Here is a 23,061-nt window from a genome sequence, read left to right as displayed (position 1 = left end):
CATCTGCCTTTGCGCAAGAGATGTGCTTTTGTGCAAAAGCATCCGTGCCAGTGTAGACGCTCTCTTGCGCAAGAAAGCTCCAATGGCCATTTTAGCCATCGGGTTTCTTGCGCAAGAAATTAACTTTGCCTGTCTACACTGGCCTCTTGCACAAGAACAGTTGCACAAGAGGGCTTATCCCTCAGCGGGAGCATCAGAATATTTGCGCAAGAAGCGCGGATTTTATACATGAGAACGTCAGTGTTCTTGTACAAGTACTCGCGGCCAGCGTAAACAGGTGGCAAGATTTTGCACAAAAGCACATATGTAGACACAGCCTTCATGTTTTCAAGCTTTTCTCATAAGTGTGGGAGCTAGAACCTTTTTTGTAATGAAATGCAAGATTCTCATACAGTCACTTGATTCTAGCCTCTGGGGCTTTAAGAAAACCATGGTTTAAGAAAAACTTCTGATAACATTATGGTATTTGGTAACTTTGTTATACTAAACATGCTATTACTTGTCTTCAGTCACTGCTCTAGCCTGTTGTTTGTTCCACCTCCATTTGGGGAAAAGGAATATTGGATATATATTAGTACAGTGCCTATCACAATGGATCTCTCAACCTGGTTCAGGCCTTTATGCATTCTCTCTGGAATCCCTTGAATTGAGTAAGATTTCCCCTGGGACGCCTATAATGCTACATCTAGACTGCAGGCTTCTTTCAAAAGAAGCTTTTCCAGAAAAGATCTTCCAAAAAAAGTCTTCCAAAAGAGAGTGTCCACACTACCGAAGCACATTGAAAAAGTGATCTGCTTTTTCAAAAGAGAGTGTCCACACTGAATGAATGCTATCTCGCAATTAAGCTGTGATTACTATGGATGGAGTTGCCACCACAGCAGCTGTGCTTTTTCCTCTTTCCTCTTCTTCCTAAAAAACTTCCTCTTCCCTGTCCACACACGCCTTTTTTCAAAAGAGCTCTTTTGGAAAAAAGCTTCTTCCTCATAGAAAAGGATTACCAATGCTCGAAAAAAAAACCTCGGTTCTTTCAATTTTCTTTTGTAAGAATGCGAGATTTGGGGGTGATGACCTAAGGCAGAGAGGAGTGATAACCTGGGACAGGGAATTAGAAAGTCGGACGAGCTGTGGTGCAAGATGCAGGAGATGAGGTGCTAGAGGCAGGCTTTGGCCGAGAGTCACTTACCTTTGTCAGCTCCCAGCCAGCAGTCCAACAGGGTCTCTGAGGCAAGCTCCCTCCTGCAGCAGCCCCTGCCACATAGGTTCCCTCCATGTGCTGCTCAGGACCATGCATCAAAAGATTTTGCACGTTCTCCTCCACCCCCAGGCCAATTGGGTCCTGGGGGTGGGGGAGCATGCAACGTCTCTCACCCCCTACCACAATCACGTGACACCTAGAGGGAACTCCCAGCTACTTTGAATAACTGGTAGCTCCCTCTACACACCATGCACCTCTGGCATGGAAGGGAGGTGAGAGGTGGAGATTTTGCATGCTCTCCTGCACCCCGAGCCGATCATTGCAACTGGGGGTAAGGGAGCACTCAAAGTCTCTCATTCCCTGCCAGGGGCATGCGGCACATAGATGGAACTGCGATGATTGGCCCGGGAGTAAGGGAAAGTGCAAAATCTTCTCCCCTATCTCCGCTGCCCAGGGCACGCAGCATGTAAAGGGAACTGCCAGCCATTTTGAACAGCTAACAACTTCATCTACACACTAGATGCCCAGAAGGGGCAAGGCCCCAAGCAGAAGGGGTGGGGCTAGGGGCTAGCCTCCCCAAGCCAGCCCTCAGCACTTCCCAGATCACACCATACAGGGCATGGCTGCTGCTACCACTGCCATTGTGGAAGCAACAGTGGCAGCCCAGTACTCCGGGCCATGGGGCATCTGTCCCCTTTGGCCCTCCCTCTCTCCCCATTGATGGCCCTGCTCCACAACGACACTCAGCCTCAGCCTTGCTCTCACCATTTCTCCAGACCACACTGTGTTTTTGTTTGGTGTGCGCTGACTGAGTGCAGGCTTGAGCTCCACTCAGAGCATATCCCAGCAATTGGGGAGAGTGACAGCAGTGATTTTTTTCTATGTGAACTGATGCTCTGGAGGAGAGTGTGTCTGGAACATTCTATGTCACAGAGTTCAGAAATCCTGCCAGATGAAGTTAGAGCTTGAGAATGAAGTGAGGCTGGATGTTGCCTGTAAATCATGGCCCCGTCTCACTGTGCTAACTCAGCTTTGTTGTAGGGTCTTTAGAATTGGGAAGTGGAAAGTGGGAATGTTGTAACAGTGTTTATCACCAAATTAAAATGTCAATTAATCTTTAATAGTTATTAAGCACAAGAGCATGACTGGCTGATTGGAGTTTGTAATATATAACAATTAGAAGTAAAAGTGGCAAAGACCTCCCCTCTTGTCATATAACTCCTCTTTCAGTGGGACTCATGCATTTTGAGGGTAACCAGATGCACCCCTGTTGTCCATATCCAACTGTTTCATTTGGGCAGTAATATTTGAAGTGTTACTGGACTCATCGTTTAACTGACTCTCCAGTTTAGGATCAGTGAGGGCCATAGTGAGTAAATGGCTAATTTAGATGAGTTTTGAAACAATTTAACAATGAAGTAACTGCTCCAGGACCACTGATTAACTTTACTTTTTCATCCATTTTGTAGGTAGACTCCCTTCTCTTTCCTCCCCTCCCCCAACCTCTCTTTCTTCTTCGATAGTTTGATCCATCAGGGGCAGATCGAGCAGCAGCAGAAATTAGGTCAGCATCTCCAGCATAAAGATGACAAGATGCTGATGCTTCACTGTAGCAAAAACTGCTTGAGTAAAATTGCGGTGGGAGTAAGGAGAAGAACACATGTGTCCATTCTCGGGTATTACTTAGTCAGCAAGGGTGGAGAAAGCTTCCCTCTTCTAATAAATGGAACAATCATGGGGCAAGAGAAACCTGGCCAAGAGGGAGGGAATAGATAAGGACAACTAGGTAGTACCCTGCTAACAGAGAAACTATAAGGCCACTGATCTCCATTTTATAGAGCATTGCCTGCCCCCCAGCACATATTGCAGTACCTGCCAGCTGATTTCTGTTCTCATCCTGGTACCTGCCTCCAGCCCTCTGTTAGAATGAAACCTCCTATCCTTCTTCCCACAGATAGGAGAGGTGAGTGGTAGAAAAGGGGCTCGGATTTCCTTCCTGACAACAGATCAGAGGCCACTCAGGAAAGAGCACAGGTGTCACAGCAGCTGCTATCTGGGTTTTCTCAGTGACAGAACAGCTTCACTGACTGTCAGCCACCATCCCTTTGCCTCCAACAAAACAGGGGCTGCTCACAAACAGGGAAGAGCTAATAGGGGAAGTAGAAGTGGGTGACAACCTGGGAAGAAGTGATCACGAGATGGTAGATTTCAGGATCCTGACCAAAGGAAGAAAAGAGGGTAGTAAAATACACACCTTGAACTTCAGAAAAGCAGACTTCGACTCCTTCAGAGACCTGATGGGCAGAATCCCCTGGGATGCTAAAATGAAGGAGAGAGGAGCCCAGGAGAGCTGGCAGTATTTTAAAGAAGCCTTTTTGAAGGCATGGAAAGAAACCATTCCAATGTGTAGCAAGAGAAGCAAATATGGTAGGCGACTAGATTGGCTCACCGGGGAAATCCTTGGTGAACTTAGCACAAAAAGGGAGCTTACAAAACGTGGAAACTTGGACAGATGACTAGGGAGGGGTATAAGTGTATAGCTCGAGAATGCAGGGGAGTTATCAGGAAGGCGAAAGCGCAATTGGAATTGCAACTCGCAAGAGATGTGAAGGATAACAAGAAAGGTTTCTACAGGCATGTTAGCAAGAAGAAGGTGATCATAGAGGGTGTGGGGCCCCTACTGGATGAGAGCAGTAACCTAGTGAGAGATAATGTGGGGAAAGCTGAAGTACTTAATGCTTTCTTTGCCTCTGTCTTCACGGACAAGGTCAGCTCCCAGACTAATGCACTCAGTGATGCAATATGGGACGAAGGTAGACAGCCCTTGTGGGGGAAAGAACAGGTTAGGAACTATTTAGAAAAGCTAACCATACATAAATCCATGGGTCCAGACTTAATAAATCCGAGGGTACTGAGGGAGTTGGCAAATGTAATTGAGGAGCCTTTGGCCATTATCTTTGATAAGTCATGGAGATCAGGAGTGATCCCAGATGAATGGAAAAAGGCAAAGGTATTGCCCATCTAAGAAAGAGAAGGATGATCCAGGGAACTATAGGCCGGTCAGTCTTACCTCAGTTCCTGGAAAAATCATGGAAGGGATCCTTAAGGAATCCATTTTGAGGCATTTGGAAGAGAGGAAAGTGATTAGGAATAGTCATCATGGATTCACAAAGGGAAAGTCGTGCCTGATCAATCTGATTAGCTTCTATGATGAGGTAACTGGTCTGAGAACATGGGAAGGTCAGTGGATGTGATATACCTTGATTTTAGCAAGGCTTTGATACGGTCTCCCACAACATTCTTCCCAGCAAGTTAAGGGAATGTGGATTGGATAAATGGACGGTAAGATGGATAGAAAGCTGGATGGAAGGTCAGGCCCAGCGGCTAGTGATCAACGGCTCAATGTCAGGATGGCAGTCTGTTTCTAGCGGAGTGCCCCAAGGTTCGGTTCTGGGACCAGTTTCGTTCAACATCTTTATTAATGACCTGGATGAGGGGATGGATTGCACCCTCAGCAAGTTTTCAGATGATACTAAGCTGGGGGGAGAGGTAGACACACTGGAGGGAAGAGTTAGAGTCCAGAGTGACTTAGACAAATTGGAGGATTGGGCCACAAGAAATCTGATGAGGTTCAACAAGGACAAGTGCAGAGTCCTGCACTTGGGACGGAAGAATCCCAAGCATTGTTGCAGGCTCAGGACCAACTGGTTAAGTAGCAGTTCTGTAGAAAAGGACCTGGGGGTTACAGTGGATGAGAAGCTGGACATGAGTCAACAATGTGCCCTTGTAGCCAAGAAGGCTAATGGCATGCTTGGTTGCATTAAGAGGAGCATTGTCAGTCGATCCAGAGATGTGATTATTCCCCTTTTTCTCGGCTCTGGTGAGGCCACATCTGGGGCTCGTCTACACTGGCCCCTTTTCCGGAAGGGGCATGTTAATTTCTCAGGTCGTAATAGGGAAATCCGCCGGGGATTTAAATATCCCCCGCAGCATTTAAATAAAAATGTCCGCCGCTTTTTTCCGGCTTTTAGAAAAGCCGGAAAAGAGCGTCTACACTGGCCCCGATCCTCCGGAAAAAAAAGCCCTTTTCCGGAGGATCTTATTTGAAGTAGGAATAAGATCTTCCGGAAAAGGGCTTTTTTTTCCGGAGGATCGGGGCCAGTGTAGACGCTCTTTTCCGGCTTTTCTAAAAGCCGGAAAAAAGCGGCGGACATTTTTATTTAAATGCCGCGGGGGATATTTAAATCCCCCACGGATTTCCCTATTACGACCTGTGAAATTAACATGCCCCTTCCAGAAAAGGGGCCAGTGTAGACGTAGCCCTGGAGTATAGTGTCCAGTTCTGGGCCCCCCCACTACAAAAAGGATGTGGACGCATTGGAGAGGGTCCAGCGGAGGGCAACCAAAATGATTAGGGGGATGGAGCATATGACCTACAAGAAGAGGCTGAGGGAGTTGGGTCTATTTAGTCTGCAGAAGCAAAGAGTGAGGGGGGAGTTGATATCAGCCTTCAACTTCCTGAAGGGAGGTTCCAAAGAGGCTGGAGAGAGGCTGTTCACAATAGTGATGGATGGCAGAACAAGGAACAATGGTCTCAAGTTGCAGTGGGAGAGGTCCAGGTTGGATATTAGGAAAAACTATTTCACTAGGAGGGTGGTGAAGCACTGGAATGGGTTACCTAGGGAAGTAATGGAGTCTCCATCCTTAGAGGTGTTTAAGTCCTGGCTTGATAAAGCCCTGGCTGGGTTGATTTAATTGGGATTGGTCCTGCCTTGGGCAGAGGGCTGGATTTGATGGTCTTCTAAGGTCTTTTCCAGCTCTATGATTCTGTGATTCTAACCACGTGCTTTTCTGGTCCCATCCTCTGCTAATCTTATTCTTAAATCTTTGGAACAAGATATAGTGTTTCTACATGAGAAAGGGAATTTGTTGTAGATGTTCCCACTTCAAAACATATCGGCTGTGTCTACATTGGCACCCTTTTCCGGAAAAGGGATGCTAATGAGACAAGTCGAATTGCAAATGCCGCGGGGGATTTAAATATCCCCCGCGGCATTTGCATGAACATGGCTGCCGCTTTTTTCCGGCTCAGGGCTTTGCCGGAGAAAAGCGCCAGTCTAGATGGGATCTTTCAGAAAATAAAGCCTTTTCCGGAAGATCCCTTATTCCTGATTTTAAGAAGAATAAGGGATCTTCTGGAAAAGGCTTTATTTTCCGAAGATCCCGTCTAGACTGGCGCTTTTCTCCGGCAAAGCCCCGAGCCGGAAAAAAGCGGCAGCCATGTTCATGCAAATGCTGCGGGAGATATTTAAATCCCCCGCAGCATTTGCAATTCCGACTTGTCTCATTAGCATCCCTTTTCCGGAAAAGGGTGCCAATGTAGACACGGCCATCCAGACTACAATAAAAATATTTTTTAAGATGGCCAAGGATTGTGATTTATTCATTGTGCTTCTCACTCTGGAAAACAGAGCTACTGAGCACTGCAGTTCTTTAAGGCTCTGATCCTGCAATTACCTCCATGTATACTTGCTCCTCTGCCAGCAGGATACAGCTACACTTCATGGCAAATGTCGAATTAAGATACGCAACTTCAGCTACATCAGTTGTGTTGCTGTTGCTGAAATAGATTAATTCATTCAGCTTTTGGCACTGTCTATACAACAGGAAGTTAAAGGCAGAACACTCTTCCTTCGACTTTCCTTACTCCTTGTGAAATGAGGATTACAGAAGTCAGAATAAGAAGTCCTCCTGCTCGAAATTATTTCAAAATAATGGCTTGCAGTGTAGACACACACTTTGTTATTTCGAAATAACATCAGTTATTCTGAAATAATGCTGCTGTGCAGTACCACTGAAGTCAGTATGGGTCTATGTGAACCTAAGGTGCTGCCCAAGCAGAGCCTGTTGCAGGTTCAGGGCCTTTGGACCTGAGCCAGAGCCCACTTTATTAGATTTACTTTTCCATTATTTTAGTTTTTCCATTTGCTTCAATGGGTTTTGCAGAAGGTCATAAATGAGCTCAGTTTTTCTGTATTTCATCCTAAAATGCTTTATCTTTGAAAGTAATTGAATGCATTTTACAAATAAGGCAAAAGTTCTAAGCTTTCAAAAATGGTGTTATCCATACCATTTTTGTTTATTTTCCCATTGAACAAAATATTATGAACTAGAATATAATGTTCCTTCTGAATATTTATTCTCCTGCAGCATGTTGAGACATTGCAGGTTAGTTGAGAGTTAAAAACATTGCTTGTAAAATCTTCTTATTAATTTCTCTCTTATTTCTAGGTATTTCCACACGATATACTTAGGTATCCGCAGTCGACAGAGTGGAGAGAACGACAGATGGCGGTTTTATTGGAAAATGGTATATGAGTATGCGGATGTGAGTATGCTGCATTTGCTAGCCACGTTTCTGGAAAGTGCTCCACAGCTGGTCCTGCAGCTCTGTATTGTTGTTCAGACTCGTACTCTACAGGCTCTCCAAGGTAAGGGGTCATTTCAGGTAATTTCATCATTTTAGGAGGATGTCATTTATGGACATACATGCTCTGTTGTTTCAAGCCACTATGTACGTTGAAAAAAATGACTTACAGTAATTGTTAAAACAACAATATATCAAACACACACTATTTACTTCAGCACTTTTTGTCACTCCTAGTTAATGGTAGTTACTATTCTGTTTTGCCCAATCTACGCCCTTCTAATTGAAACAAGGATAACATAATATTTACCAGAGGTGTTTTTACCAGGTAAAATCATGGTTTTCATTGTTAGTCCTAGTTTAAGCCATTTTCAGTTTTAAAACTGATTTGTTAATATACACCACATTATATTTAATTTTAGTTACATATTTAAATTGTGTTTACATAAGGCAGTATATTTGCAGATTAATTCAGGGTTGTACAAATATAAAGTAAAACTGCAGTAGGTGCAGTATTAATATACATAATTCTAATACTGAATATCAGTCTGTATGCATTTTATCTGTATGCATTTTGATTTGGTGTCCTCTAAAGGAAGTTATATATCTCATGATGCATTTCTATTTTCAATATTATATAAAGAAGTCAAAGTATTTGATTATATGAAAACAACAGTAATACAGACATATAGTCTTGAAGCATTAAGAAATTAGAAACATACAGGGTTATGAATTACCAGTGCAGGTCCTTTTGGTCATGCATCATTCTGTCGAGAGGACCAACTCTGATGTAGTAGCGAGTCTGACCCTACTCCTAAGTTTTGAATGGATATATCCAAAGTTTGAAAAGAAATTGATCTGTGCTTCCTGAACTTGTTGGACCTTGAAGCAATTATTTTACCCAGTTTAAACCCAGGTTAAGATGGTATTTACCAGCACCATGTCTTTAAGCAGTTTTTCCTTTCAAATTTTCAATCATAAATAATAAGATGTACTCATGATTATCCACTTGAGGGAAGAAAATCAGCACTAGTTTCCTTCTCTTTCCATCTTTAATGGCATAGCTGAAAGCAAAGATCTTGGAAAGATGTCAAAAGTCTTATGACATGTTTGGCTATTGGTAGTCAGACAGGTGTTCTTGAAGTAGTATGTTAGACTGATGGGTTTTGCAAATAGACCAAGTCCTTGAAGCTTGATGCTTAGTTCTGACAAAGGTTTAATTTTTGTTTCATTACTTTAAAATAATAAATGCAAATGTGCATCCTAGATTAAAGCCTTCTCTGTAGATTGGTAATACCATAATCAAGGCCCAATAGCAATGAAAATAGTCTTTTCTGCAATGTTTATTTCTCTTTTTACCCTGTTCTTTTGTGCCTTATTGTTGCACTACTGTGTAAGGTCATGCCAGGACAGGCCATCTTGGGATGCTGGGGGACCAATGAACAGAGTACATGGAGAAGGAAGAAACGATATTGTGACATACCCCCAGAGTACAATCTGAATGTCTGTGTCTCTAACCGGTGTCGTACCCAGAGTACAATCTGAATGGCTGTGTCACTGCTTTATTGTGAAAACAATCACTCCTAATCTGCCCATACACCACCTCTAGCATGTAAATTACTCCCAGTTAGAGTGTATGAGTGCTGCAGCTTGCCACTCTTGAATTACAAAGCAGAGCGACACCAGCAAACCCCCCATTCCAGAGTTTCCTCATCGCTGAAAACAGAAATTTATATCTTGTAATTTCCCACCTCTCTCCTGTACAATGCAAGCTCATATGAAGTCTTGTCATTTTATTAATAAACACACTGGTTTATTAGCTGATTTTTTTTCATTTAGGATCTGTCCTTCAGCCCAAAGCTATTTCCTTTTTTCTTCACATTTTATGGACACCATGAGGAATAATTTGGAGCATTTGCTCTCTCTTCTTACAGTTCTTTTCCTTCTTCCAGAAACATTTCCAGTTGAAGTTCATGAGACCTAGGGAAAAAGTCTCTGATAGAAATTTAGTTAGAGAAATATGGGCAGAATATTGTACCATTGCTGTATATTGCATATCTTCATAAATGGTTAATATAGATGGATCCTCACCTTCATTTTGGTGTAGTCGTAGATGTGTCTGTGAGAAATGTGATTGGTGGGGAGACATTCAACCTGTAAAGTACTCTGTAAATGCTTTTTAATTAAAATATCTGAAATACTTCAGTTTAGCAAAAAAGGTTCCTGAGGCCTGCAATCAACAAGCTGTGTGAATTTTATGATGATACATCTTCTAATATCTGATACATAACTATGCACTTCTGCATGGAAGGCTGGCAACAGATTCTGATCTCCCATTCAACCTTTTTCTCCCATCTGCCCAGGAAAAAGGTCCCATAAAAAAAAAACTAAGAAAATTAAGCAAGACTTAAAACAACCTTAAAAATTGTAGTCCCTTGATGAAAGCTGATGCAATGCTCATATACTGCCAGCTGTGAAATTCCTTCCTCTGTTCTCTTTACTTATTAAAGAAATAAGTTAAGGTAATGAATTGTGCCGTAGGCTGACAGACTTACTATAGAGCTGTGTAAGTAAAGCATAATTTCTCAGCAGTGCTCTAAAAGATCTGGCTTTTATTTTATTCCTGATCATCACCAAAATGGCTTGTTCATTGGCTAGTTGATCAGAGATCTTGTTGCCTCTTTTACAGGTTTCTAACAGGGGTCAATATATACAGTTGTTTTTCTTTAGAAGATTGATGCTTTGATTTGTTAGTAGTCAATTAGTCGCTTGTCCCTAAAGGTTTCTAATTATCCTGAAGATGGATAGAGTGTCAAAACACTCGCTCAGAGCTTGTCAGGGTACACTTTGGCCATGAACCACAAATTTGTGATAAGAAGTGAGTGACACTGGAAATTCTTTGGCACATAAACAGGGTATTTTTACAATCAAGACATTAATAGCCACAAGAAAAGCTGTTGAATAGTTTTTTACACTTGTTTTTACAAGCTACAAAAATAAGGCATTAAACTCAGATTGCAGAATTGAGATATGGATTACTTTTAAAGTACAGTAAGCTAGACAGTCAAGTACAAAACATTATGATCAACATGAGTCTAATTTACCTTTTTTTGTAGTGATTGTGTTACACAAATTATTGGTTCCTTTTCTCCTTTAAGATGCTGCTTCCTCTTAATCAGAGTCTACCACACATCTTTTTTTTTTTGTAATTGATAAACTGTTTTTATTAGAAGAAACAATTTGGAACAATATAGCTGGCATAGAAAAAATGAAAGCAAGAAAATTAGCATACAAGATTGCAAATAACAAGGTCTGCACAAACTCTAACTCTGAATCTTTACACACTAAAATGACCATCCATTTCAAATGCCAAGAGGATTAAATTTCTACATCACTTAACACTAGCACTTATATGGGATCACTAGGGTGAATTAAAGAGTGAGAGATGAATTTGAAGTAAGAATTGTATGCCACAGCGACTATTACAATAAAAAGTGGGCAGTTGTGATAACATGTGATAAGAGAGTGGTATTTTTCTTACATTTTGGAATTCAGTGATCTGAGTAATGATGTAACAGCACAGATGTTCTGATTTAGATGTATAATATTTGTGTTACACATCCACACACACATAAATGGCCAAGTATGTGTTTAGTCTAGAAACTCTTTCCATCCCAATTTCTAAATCTTGTTTTGTCCCACAATGTAGGGAGTGGCTTTGGTGTGGAAGCTTTATGGTGTGAAATCAATGAATGTGTCCTCCATCACAGCAGTAACCACTAGCTGTGTTGTCAGAAACATACTTGCTGATGGGATTTGGTCCTCCCTTTAGCCACAGATGAGATGCAAGTTCTGTCATGCAAACTTGATCCCAAAAGAACAGAGGCCAGCCAGTCCTAGAGAGCTGCCACTTTCTGTGGCTCATCTGAACCAATGTGTTTCATCCAGTGAAAAAACCCAGAGGGCAACATTTGACAAGACTGACCCACTATGCCAAACTTGGTTGATTTCAGTTCTGAAATGTTTTCATTGGAAAATCTTGTTGGAATGGATGTGTTCCCTTGTAAACCTTTAAATGAAATTTCCACTAAAAACATTTCAAACTAGGAACTCTGGAGTTCTCAATGTGTTGCACAGCTGCCCTCCCCACTCCCCCTAATGGCAGCAAGTGTAAAACTCATGTCCTCTTGCTCCAACCACACGGGACATTCATATTTGAGCTGAAGGGCTATTTTGGTTCGTTATTAACAATACAGGGCTGATGGCATATAATTGAAAGGTCTTGATTTTATGCAGTAGAAGGAAGTTGTATACATTCACCCTAGCTAGGTCATCAAATACCTCCCTACTTCAAGTTCATCCTAGACCGGTGTTTAAGTTGCTAACGGGCCTCTCTGCTTTGTTTATCTACAGACTCCACAGCCACAGAGCCTCGTGGCTCCCATTGGCTCTGGTTCGCCATTTCCCACAAACCAGAGCTGGAAACAGTGAACCGGAACTGGAACCAGAACCAATAGGAGCCACGAGGCTCTGCGGCTATGGAGCTTTTAGATAAACAAAGCATAGTGGCCCGTTAGCAGCTTTCTCAAAGTGGGCTTGGAGCCCTGCCTATACCCTCTGTCATCCACAACTCTCTCCACATAGGGTAACAAATCTGTAGTCTGTTAAATCATCCCTAGATTTAATCACTCTGCTGCACAATGTGGCCACTTGGAACCGTGGGGCAATAGGTACAGAGTTCAGAGCTTCCTTCTTTAGGGGCACAGGCCACCTCCCCGTGCTGTACCTCACATACAAAGCTGGACATCCAGAAGTTTGAGTTGGGAGGCTCAGTGCTATTCTTTCTATAGATTGTTTTTCCCTTGCACCCCTCAAAGCAATATTTTATAATGCTATTTCCTGTGTATAGCATTGTGCACCTTTATAGCACTCAATAAATTTAAAACTATCTGATTAAAATCCTATGGAATTTCACATGCAGTTATGAGATACAGCACTTGGGCTCTGGGCAGGCTGCCATGTCCTCCTCAGCATTGTAAAGGTTGCAGAGAAACAGTTTAGCTTTACAGGCAGAGGAAGACAAAAAGAGTGCAAACCAGAGTTGTAAATTTCCCTCAAACCATCTGATGCAGATTTTCAGTATTTGTGGGCTGTGAACAAAGATGGTAATTGGTGGAATAAATGTGTCATTAGCACTTAGTTTGGGATGATCTGCATGCCTCCTTTGTGTCTGTCTAGACGTTATCTCCCATTCCTGATAATAAAACTACTGTCACCACATACTCATGTGAGCAAGTGAGCGAGCAAGCACATCTGATGAATAAGGCTATGATTTTGGCATGCGTATTTGTATGAAAAGTCATAGAGAGGATGCCGGCAATAAACAATAAATCACAAATTTATTGGCGACCAAGTCCCGTCACCCAGGACTGACACTCAAGTGGAGCTGCCTCTGTACTGTCCTTCAGTAATAAATAGGAGGGGTTCTATTTCTATCTCTAGTTTTTACTGACCTTGTGCCTGTGTCACTATTCCAGGGATTCTGCTAGTTTGTGTTAAGCCCCTTTCAGGAGACCACACAGTCAGATAAAAGTAGAGAGGTTTATCACTTATCAGCATGAGTTTTGAATGGTCACAGTACTTAATAGGGGCAAAGCCAGGACTCAATGGTATAGACCATTCCAAATGAATGTCAGTATAAACCAGCCAGTCACAACTAGAGCTTGACTTGGTTTGAGGTAAAAATCCTCACAACATGTTGCCATCAAGATGGCTGACCAAATTCCTGTCAGGATCTATCCCCTCGACAAAGTCAAGAGCTGGTTAGACTTTCATCATAAGATGCTGATTTGTTAAAAACAAAATGTTTTCCAGAAACATTAGTGCCAATGAACTGTTGCCAAACAAAACCTGCCTGATTTTCTGCTAGTTCACCTTCTGGGCTGCCAGAGAACACAAGCTTCCAGGGTGCACAGCTCCAGAGCAGCCCTGTCATTTGATCTGCCCTGGGTTTGGAGACAGGGGCCCTGGGATTCCAGACTTTCTTCTGCAGTCACCAATGTCATCTGACTTGGGCTCACAGCACTTGGACTGCAAGCCTGTGAAACTGCAGTATAGACATTGATGTTCAGGCTGTCGCCTGAGCTCTGGGACCCCCACAATAGGGAGAAAATCCCCAGTGAGGCTGAGCACAAATGTCTATATTGCAGGTTTACAGGCCCATAGCTCAAGTCCCACAAGCCTAAGTCAGCTGACTACAGTTGGAGCCAGGGTTCTCAGGGTTTCCTTCTCCACAATGAGAGATTCCCCAAGCTGCCCCTGATGCCATAGAAGCAGACTGAGGAGTCCCCAGGAGTCAGGACACCCAGCTGCTTCCTTTCATTTTGAAAAAAATCAAATGAAAATTGTTTTTTTCTAACACATTATTTGAAGTTACGTTAGATCAGAAATTATAACATTTTTAGGGCTCATTCTGAACTGAAACCTTTCTTAAAAAATGTCAGAAATCCTTGCAGAATAAAAATTCTGAATTTTGTCCTGCTCTGTTTATAACACATCATCATGTAATCTGTGCATATGGTAATTTTTTAAAGTACGGTGTGCTAGACAGGCAAGGGAAAAGCATTATGATCAACATGAGTATAATTTACCTGTTATTGTAGTGTATCTGTTACAACATACAAATCTTTGGCTCTTTTTCTTCTATCTGCTTCCTCATAATCAGAATCTACCACAGATTTTCTTTTTAATTGATAAGATGTCTTTATTAGAAAAAACAATTTGGAACTATATAGCTGGGAAAGAAAAAGTGAAAGCAAGAAAAAAAAAAGCATTAAATTTGTTTGGAGAATTTCACACAGATTTTTAGTACTATATTTCTTGCCTTTGCCTCTGGGCACCGTGGCCAAATTTTCAAAGACAAATACCTAAAATTAGGCTCCTAATTCTTTATTTAAGCAGCTAAATAAATAGCTTGATTTTCAAAATTACCAAACAGCCAGCTGCTCCCATAGAAGTTTTGATAATCAGTTCAATTATGAGACTAAATGTGGATTTAGACGCTTAACCTTAGGCACATTTTTTGAATGTTTTGACCTTTTATTCCAACTATACAGGACTCTAAGGAAGAGAGAAATAACTAATTTTCTTTAAGAACTTTCTAAAAATTACATTAAATAGCTTCTGTATACTTATTAATGACCGTAAGATTTGATCTCTCAGGATCTCTGAGAACAAGAACAAAGTGCACCCTATTCCATTAGAACAGGGGTGGGCAGGATAGGGTCCACAGGCTGCTCCCCTGCTCTCTATGCTGTTTCTGAATCATTGATGATGATATTTACAAAACCAAATCCAGAACTGTTCCCTGTGGGACCCCACTTGATATCTCTTTCTTGACTGTGAACCACTGATAACTGATGTTCCAGAAGAGTGTGCCATTGTTCACAGGGTGATAGAAGAGAATGATTTGGCTATTTTTGGATTGTTGAAGAACTAAATTGGATTTCACATGTTCACAGTAGAAATTGCATGAACTTTAGACTTAGTATAATTGTCCAAGAAAAACTAATGAAGAACTTAGAGATAAGTAGCTACAAAATATAAGTTTTAGCATATTACAGTAGACCAGTGGTCCCCAGTGTGGTGCCCGTGGGTGCCATGGCGCCCGCTGGGCCATTTATATGCGCCCGCCGAACAATCTGGGCCAGCCCTGCCACCCGAGCGCTTGGCACATGTGCGGTGCCGGCCCCAGACACGTGGGACATGGGCGGCCCCTGCCCCAGAGTCATGGCACATGCCGGTGCCAGCCCTGGGTGCCTGGCGCATTGGTGGACCCTGCCCCAGGTAGATAGGAAAAAAAAGATAGATGGAAGAAAAAGAGCCAAAGATCTGTATGTTGTAATAGACACGCTACAAAAACAGGTAAATTACACTCATGTTGATCATAATGCTTTGCTCTTGCCTGTCTAGCACACCGTACTTTAAAAAATTACCATTTGCACAGATTACATGATGATGTGTTATAAACAGAGCAGGACAAAATTCAGAATTTTTTATTCTGTAAGGATTTCTGACATTTTTTAAAAAAGGTTTCAGCTCAGAACGAGCCCTAAAAATGTTATAATTTCTGATCTAACGTAACTTCAAATAATGTGTTAGAAAAAAACAATTTTCATTTGATTTTTTTTCAAAATGAAAGGAAGCAGCTGGGTGTCCTGAGTCCTGGGGACTCCTCAGTCTCCTCACCTGGCGCACTGGCAGCCCCCATCCCGGGGTCGCGGCACATGTCCATCTCGGCCCCGGGAACCTGGCGCATCGGCAGCCCCTGCCCTGGAGTTGTGGCACATGTCGGTGCTGGCCCCGGGCACGAGACACATGGGTGGACACATGCCAGTGCCGGCCCCAGGTTGTGCGGTGCATGTGCCAGCACCAGGCACCTGGTGCACTAGCCCCTACCCCGGGGTCGCGGCATATGCCGGTGCCGGCCCTGGGCACCTGGCGCATCGGCGGCCCCTGCCTTGGGGTCGTGGCACGTGCCGGCCCCGGGCGCGAGACGCACGGGTGGACTCTGCCCCAGGATCGCGGCACATGCCAGTGCCGGTCCCAGGCGCGTGGTGCATGCACGGCCCTGCCCCTGGGTGCACGGCGCATGTGCGATCCCGCCCCCGGACGCATGGCCCATGAGCAGCTCCAGCCCCGGACACGCAATACATGAGCGGCCCCACCCTGGGCGTTCAGCAGCCCCAAAAGGTTGGGGACCACTGCAGTAGACAAATATTAAGTGGATATTGACTTGAACATTCACAAGCCACAGTCTAGCCTCATTTTGTGCTCATAATTCTGATTAGTGTCTATGAAAATTTTGTGAAAATTATAGGTTAAAATGCCTTGCAAATTATGGGTCCAATTTTGCACAGGTGGGTAAACCTTACATGAGGCTTTCCCTAGGAATAAATGGAACTATTTGCTTGAGCAATGACTAGTTCCTTCAGTTAGGGCTTGCAAGATCAGGGTCTCCCAAAGTAAAATAAAATAGTTTTGTTTTCATTAAGCTTACACTTTGACCTATTTGTTCACTAGACGATAAAGTCCCTTAAACATATTTCCTCAGTTTTCTGTTCCCTTAACTGAATTATAATGGAACTAAATACTTTATTTTACTTTCCCGTAGCCACAGTCTTTTGCAGCATGTCAGTTAATAAAGCAGTAAACCTATGATCTGCTCACTCTTCATAATGAATGCAATTTTAAAACACATCATTAATGTCTTTTGTGTTACAAATGAAGAGACAATTTCCAATTTTAGTCTTAATTTAAGCACTATAGCACAGCCTTCGTGCCTGGTTGGCCACCCTGTTTTACTGAATTAAATAGTCTTGGCAGGAAGAATCACATGGTATGAGCCTACTGAAAGTAGCATTATTGATCTTATTCTTATTACATTTAATGGGCACATAGTCTGTGTGTGCTTCTTACCACCATGCAGACTCTTCATAGGGCAGAAGAATTCCGTCATTCTCGCCTAATCAAGTAAAATGCTTGAAATAAAATCTCTTTCATTTTATCAGCCCCAGTGTGAATAATCTGCAGCAATGATTCTTGACACTCAAATAGCGTTACCACAGCTCTGTAGAGCCCTTCCTAGAGCGCCACAAAATGAAATTGTTTGACAACCCAGCAGGGAGGCAATTGAGGTGGTGAGTGGGGAGATGGCCTAGGTCAGGAAAAGATCTCTGCTGCAAAATGAGCAGCAGAATGATCTAGGGACTGATCCAAAGCACACTTAAATTAACAGAAATACTCCCCTTAGACAGCATATACAATTTTACACTGTTCCCAGGTTTTAACATGGGTTGTAAAATGTCATTTAATTGGTTAACTAGGCTGGGCCCACCACGGATAGGGCTTACTCTGGCCAGCCAGAAGGAGCAGCCCCTGCCCATGGTGGGTCCTGTGGAGCTGGAGTAGCCCTCTGCCCACAGCAGATGGGGATCTGCTCCAGCCCCTACCAGTTAAACAGAACCAGTAGGTGAGACTTATTGGTTAACTATTCACATCCCTACTTTTAACTAGGTGCCCGCAGTAAACAAATACACACTTTTGTGTTCATTTCTCTGTTTTCTAAAAATGTTTGAGAGGGTCATTTAAGTATGTAGACTGGGGAAGGGGTGTAAAGGAACAACACTGCAAGGAACGTGGGAGAAGAATCAGGCTGCAGAAAGAGCTTTTACTGTAACACCGACCTTCTAGTGCTCGTGCACTGTTTAGGTAGCTTGAATGTATCCTAGCTATCTTATGACACAAAAGGTCATTCAGAAAGTTCCATTTAAAATTGCCACTTCAGTCACTGTTGGTAATGAAGCCTGATAAAGAAGGGAAACAGAAGCTCTATGAAAATAGAAGTCCAAATGTATCATGGTCTACTTGATCTTTTACCAGTCACTGACTTACTACAGTGCTGGCCTTTATTCTCTTCTAAGTCTAGAAGGCTTTTCTTTCATATTACTCATCAACACTAAAAATAACTACCTTTAAAAATAACAGTGATCTTCACGGGCTTGGCTAAGCAGACAGCACAAAGCAAGCAAAGTGGGCCCAAGTTAACAGCAAATTGAAAATGGCTTACTACAGGATTTTAAAAAAAACCCACTGTAGTTCTAGCAATTCACATAGGCAAACCATGTGGCTAGAGTGCTCTCACACAGTTCTTTAATCAGTTACTGTCAGCTCCAATCACACACAACCCTCAAGTAGCTTGCAGTAAACAGTGTTTTCTCCAGGTGATAAATATTTTATTTCCTCTTCTTGGCATTTCCTTTAGAAAACACAGTTTTATTTTCCATTTGTATGGAGTCAGTTTTGTTTTAAGGAGCCGACTTGGAAATGTCTTGAATGATGATTCAGCATGAGTAAAATAGAACTAGAATCAGCTCCCCTTGAAAGAGTCCAAAGGTGGGGGGAGATATTTATTTCTTTATTTTATTGCTTTGCATTTCACTTCCTTCAGAAATTGGTACAGCAGCAAAACTGTGGAAGCAAGATGTAAAGAATATGTTGAGACCATTATATAGACTTACTCTGGGGTTCATTCTCCTCTCACACCTGTGTTAGAATGGTGTAATTCCATTTGCTTCAATGACCTTACTCCAGATTTACAACAAAGTAAGTGAGGGGAGGAGAATCAAGCCCTTGAGTCTGAGAAGCACATCGTATACATGACATTGGAAGCCAGATGGGAGTTCTGAGACGAGCATAATGGCTTGAAATTGAATTGATATTTTAAGCTAACACATGTTTAGCTCAGAGAGATTCACAACTCAAAAATGTACAATATAGGGCTGATTGCAATATGGCAGGGGCTGCTAAATGCAGTAATGGGTAAGGTTTTGTCAGCATTTCAATTCTAAACTCCAATTTTCAATGACTTCAAGCAGCTGCAAAAATTCTCTTTTAGCTGAAGCTTGAAGAAATACAAGGGCAAAACTTCACAACTTTTTTTAAAGAAATATTGATATCAGTTGAGACCCTGTTCTGTTTGATGTGAAATACCTCCTGCTATGAGGCATAAATATAAAAGGGTAGTAAACAAAATCTCTTTATTCACAGATAATATGATGCTATATGTCACTAAATCAAAAATCCTAGCAGAACAATGAAAATGATTAGGAGTGTGGAAGCGCTCTCATGAAAAGATAGATTATTTACTTTAGGGAAAATTAATAAAAGGGACATGCTAAAAATTTAAAAAAAGTAAAGAAAACCAGCAACTTCTATTCACTTTCTCATAATAAAAGAACAAAAGGACATTCAATTGGTGAGGTAGAAAATTCAAAATTAATAAAAATATTTTTTCATAAAACTTTTCATTAGACTGTAGACCTCATTGTAACAAGATATCACTGAGGATATAAACTTCACCCTATAAGGCTCTAAATACTTTGGCAATGAAAGAAACTTTCCTTTTAGACAGGTTTTATGAGAACTGTTAACTGTGGATTTCCTTGAACTTTTCTCTGAAACATTTTGTACTGTTCACTGTCAGTGACAGAATAATAGCATAGATGGATTATGATTCTGATCCAATATGAGTATTCCTATGTTCTTATTTTACTAATCTTTAGAGACACTTTAAGAAATAATGACATACTTAATATCCTGAGACTGAGTCTCTCAGGACTTCATAAATATTTGGAAACAAACTCCCTGAGATCAGTTTTTTCAGAATAACCAATCTAAAATTATTTTAACAGCTACTCCAAAAATACAAATTACAAAGGTCAGATTTTCTTAAATATTCCCAGCTGACACACCAAGTAAGAACTACATTTATGCAAGCCAGTGCCCAAACTTAAATTGGACCTATAGGCTTAGACATATAGGAAGCAATAAAGGACTAATTGACGTACTACAGTATATGTAGCCTGCAAGCAGAAACGGATGAATCAATGGATATAAAAAAGAAGTAGGGAGATCAGATTACAAAGTCTCAGGGTATGTCTATGCTGCAAGCTTATTTCAAAATAAACTATTCCAGAATAGTTATTCCGAAATAACTTATTTTGAAATAGCACATCTACACTGCAGGGAAGCCTCAAAATTAGTCCAAGGCTGGCTTCCCTAATGTAGATGTAGCTCAATTTAGAGCCCCAAGAGGCACTGACACAGAGAAAGCCACAACAGTAAAGTACATGGGAAATAGTCAGCAGCTGCTGCCTCCCTGCACCTTGTGCATGCAGTGACCTGGTGTGACCAGCACCAGGGTGCACACAGAGCCCTGTGTAGCCCTGCTGTCACCGTCCCACTCATTCAGCCCTGATCTACACTAGGGAGTTATTTTGAAACAGCCCCTTATTTTGAAATAACAAGTGGAGCGTCCTCACTTCCACGCCCGTTATTTTGAAATAACAGGCTGGTTATTTCGAAATCTTCACTCCTGCTTTCCACTAACTAGTTATTTTGAAATAGCATTAGTGTCAATACTCCGGTGCTGCTATTTCGAAATAACTGCTCCCAGAGTAATTCGGAGTAATTCCTCCCACGTGCTTCCTGGAGCTCTAAGTCGAGGTACCGCATCCACATTAACGGAGCCTTCCTCAGACTAATTTCGAAGATTCCCCCGTAGTGAGGACAAGATATTTTGATTTTGCTATTTTGGGAGTTATTATTTTGAGTTTAGTTATTTCAAAACAATTTCTTAGTGTAGACATGCCCTCCCTGTTGCAGAGTGTAGGGGCCGTCCCCGGGCAGCAACTGTTCAGTGGGAGGTTACCTCCCCTGCAACTAGGGGCTTGTCCTCTACCTCATGGGTCTCTGCTTTGCCCCAACAGAGCTACAGGCTTCACCACTCCCTGTGCACTGCACTGGTGCACAGGGAGTTCCTAGAAGGCCTGCTGTCGCAGCATTGCAGCTGCTCAGTGAGCAGCCTGCAGCACCACCATGAAACCTGTGAACATGTATTAAACTATATAAAAATCAGAAAAAAGGTTAAAAATAACAAGCAATACTATCTGTTGAATATACAAAATAGAAAAATTGACATGGACAAACCTACACACACACTGGAGTTTGCAAAATGCCTTGGGTGCAGTTTGATTTTTTTAAAAGATACAAAAGTGTTTTGGGTCTTGAGGCATTAGCTTAGTGGTCAGAGTGCAGGTGTGGGAATGAGGTTGTGGAGGGGTTACACCATGCTCTGCCACTGGCATGAGTAACCTTCAACCCATCATAGTGACCAACATTTTCAAATTCAGGAACCTAAAATTCATATTTAGGCAACTAACTAAGCAGTCTAACCTTCCAGATGAATAGGCAATGTGTTGAGCTTTTGCAATTCATTAATATTTTTATGTTTACCTAGTAATTATCTATTTGTGAACTCTGATAATATGCCATCAGGAATAGCAGAGAACTGGACTCATAGCTTTTATTTATGAAAACATTTATGAATCACCTTTATGTGGCATTTGTTCAACTCTACTGTTGTATTTTATAATTGTACTTTGAATCCACTAATGAAATGGTAACTCCATAATCATCATTAGGGCTTCAGTCCTGATATTTAAACTCTTTTACATATGGTCCTGCAGTTCAAGCATCCAAGACTTTTCCAACTTGAAGCATTTTTTCTTGTAAAAGCAAACATCTTATAAATATGTCTTGATCTTCTATTGTATTTTGTGATTGAAATAAATAGCATATTGGAGCTATCGTGTTATAGATGTTTTATCATTAGCCCTATGGATATAGTGGCTGCTGGGCAATCATAAGAAACAAAATGTGTGACTCCTTAAATATATAGTACTAATTATCTACTTAATATTTGTCTTTGAGTGCGTCTTCTGAATGGACAGGAAAACTTACACACACACACTCACTAGCACATATCCAGTAAGTGCAAAAGTGTTTGTTAATTTGTGACTAAAATTTTTCATGGTGTCTATTCAGTGCTAGCTCTAATATAGCACTAATGCCCAAACATCCATTTAATGGGTTATCATCTACACTGATGAATCCCATGTCCTTTTCCTTCCTGACCCCCTTTAGTTCCCCTCAAAAACAAACATGTTTTCCCTCCCATAGGCATAAGATATTTGTTTTAAAGACAGTTTAATAATGTTCCTGTGAACAGAGATTTCAGAGATGTGAACTGTGACATCAGCCAGTATTTCTGCTGTGATGAAGAGACACTCTTTAGCTGCTGAGTATCAGTGTATACAGAGCCATTACAAGCAAAACTGGGGGTAAGAGGAAGAGCCCTCTAAAACCATTACAGGGTCCCTGGTCTGCAAGAAACACAAATCACTGTACACTTCCCTCATTTCCCCCAATATCCACTCTACCTGTCCCAAATTCCTGTGCTATCTGTTATCCAGCATCATGAAGATTTGGCCTTCCTTCAGTCACTCATTATATTAAAAAATAGCATTGTATTCTGTGTGACTGTGGTGCCAGGATAGACAAAAACACTTCAGCCCACTCTGCTCATACTCCCCATTGATGTCTGAAGGGGTGCACACCCAGACACCTTATTTTGCATTGCCCATGGGATACCCTACAGATTCGTGGATTCGCAGGATTGAGCCCGATCTGGGAACTTCACTAACATGATGCCTGGGTCAATGTTATCAGCCATGGTCACTCTGGCTGGCGCAAGCAGCCTTGGAGAAAGATTAGATAATGTGCCCAGACAGGATGCATGCATATATTTATGGAGAGGTCTAGGGGAGTAATGGATGGAGATTTCTCGTTAAATGAGAAGGTATGGAGCCTCCAGTGTCAGTTATGCAAGGTCACAAAGAAGACACCTGCCAGTTCACGTTACATAGCTCTTAATACTTCTGTTTAATGCATATAGTAAACTATAAAACACCATGGGACAGAGGAGCGTGTGTGGTAGGCATTATGCTGCAATGTTGTTTGAACTGGCTGTAAGTATATA

General features: G+C 41.9%; 1 protein-coding gene across 1 annotated transcript in view; it reads left to right on the top strand.

Annotated features, from left to right (window-relative positions):
* The window catches only part of XKR4 (XK related 4), a 287,786-nt gene that overhangs the window by 189,191 nt on the left and 75,534 nt on the right, over nt 1-23,061 (top strand). The window contains exon 2 of the mRNA XM_075920695.1: nt 7,487-7,686. Within this exon, the coding sequence (XP_075776810.1) occupies nt 7,487-7,686 (200 nt within the window). The remainder of the gene's footprint in view (nt 1-7,486; nt 7,687-23,061) is intronic.

The sequence above is a fragment of the Pelodiscus sinensis genome, chromosome 2, assembly GCF_049634645.1.
Source record: "Pelodiscus sinensis isolate JC-2024 chromosome 2, ASM4963464v1, whole genome shotgun sequence".
Classification (NCBI taxonomy): domain Eukaryota; kingdom Metazoa; phylum Chordata; order Testudines; family Trionychidae; genus Pelodiscus; species Pelodiscus sinensis.
The sequence above is the reverse complement of the archived record's forward strand: the minus strand, read 5'-3'. Positions and strand labels throughout refer to the sequence as shown.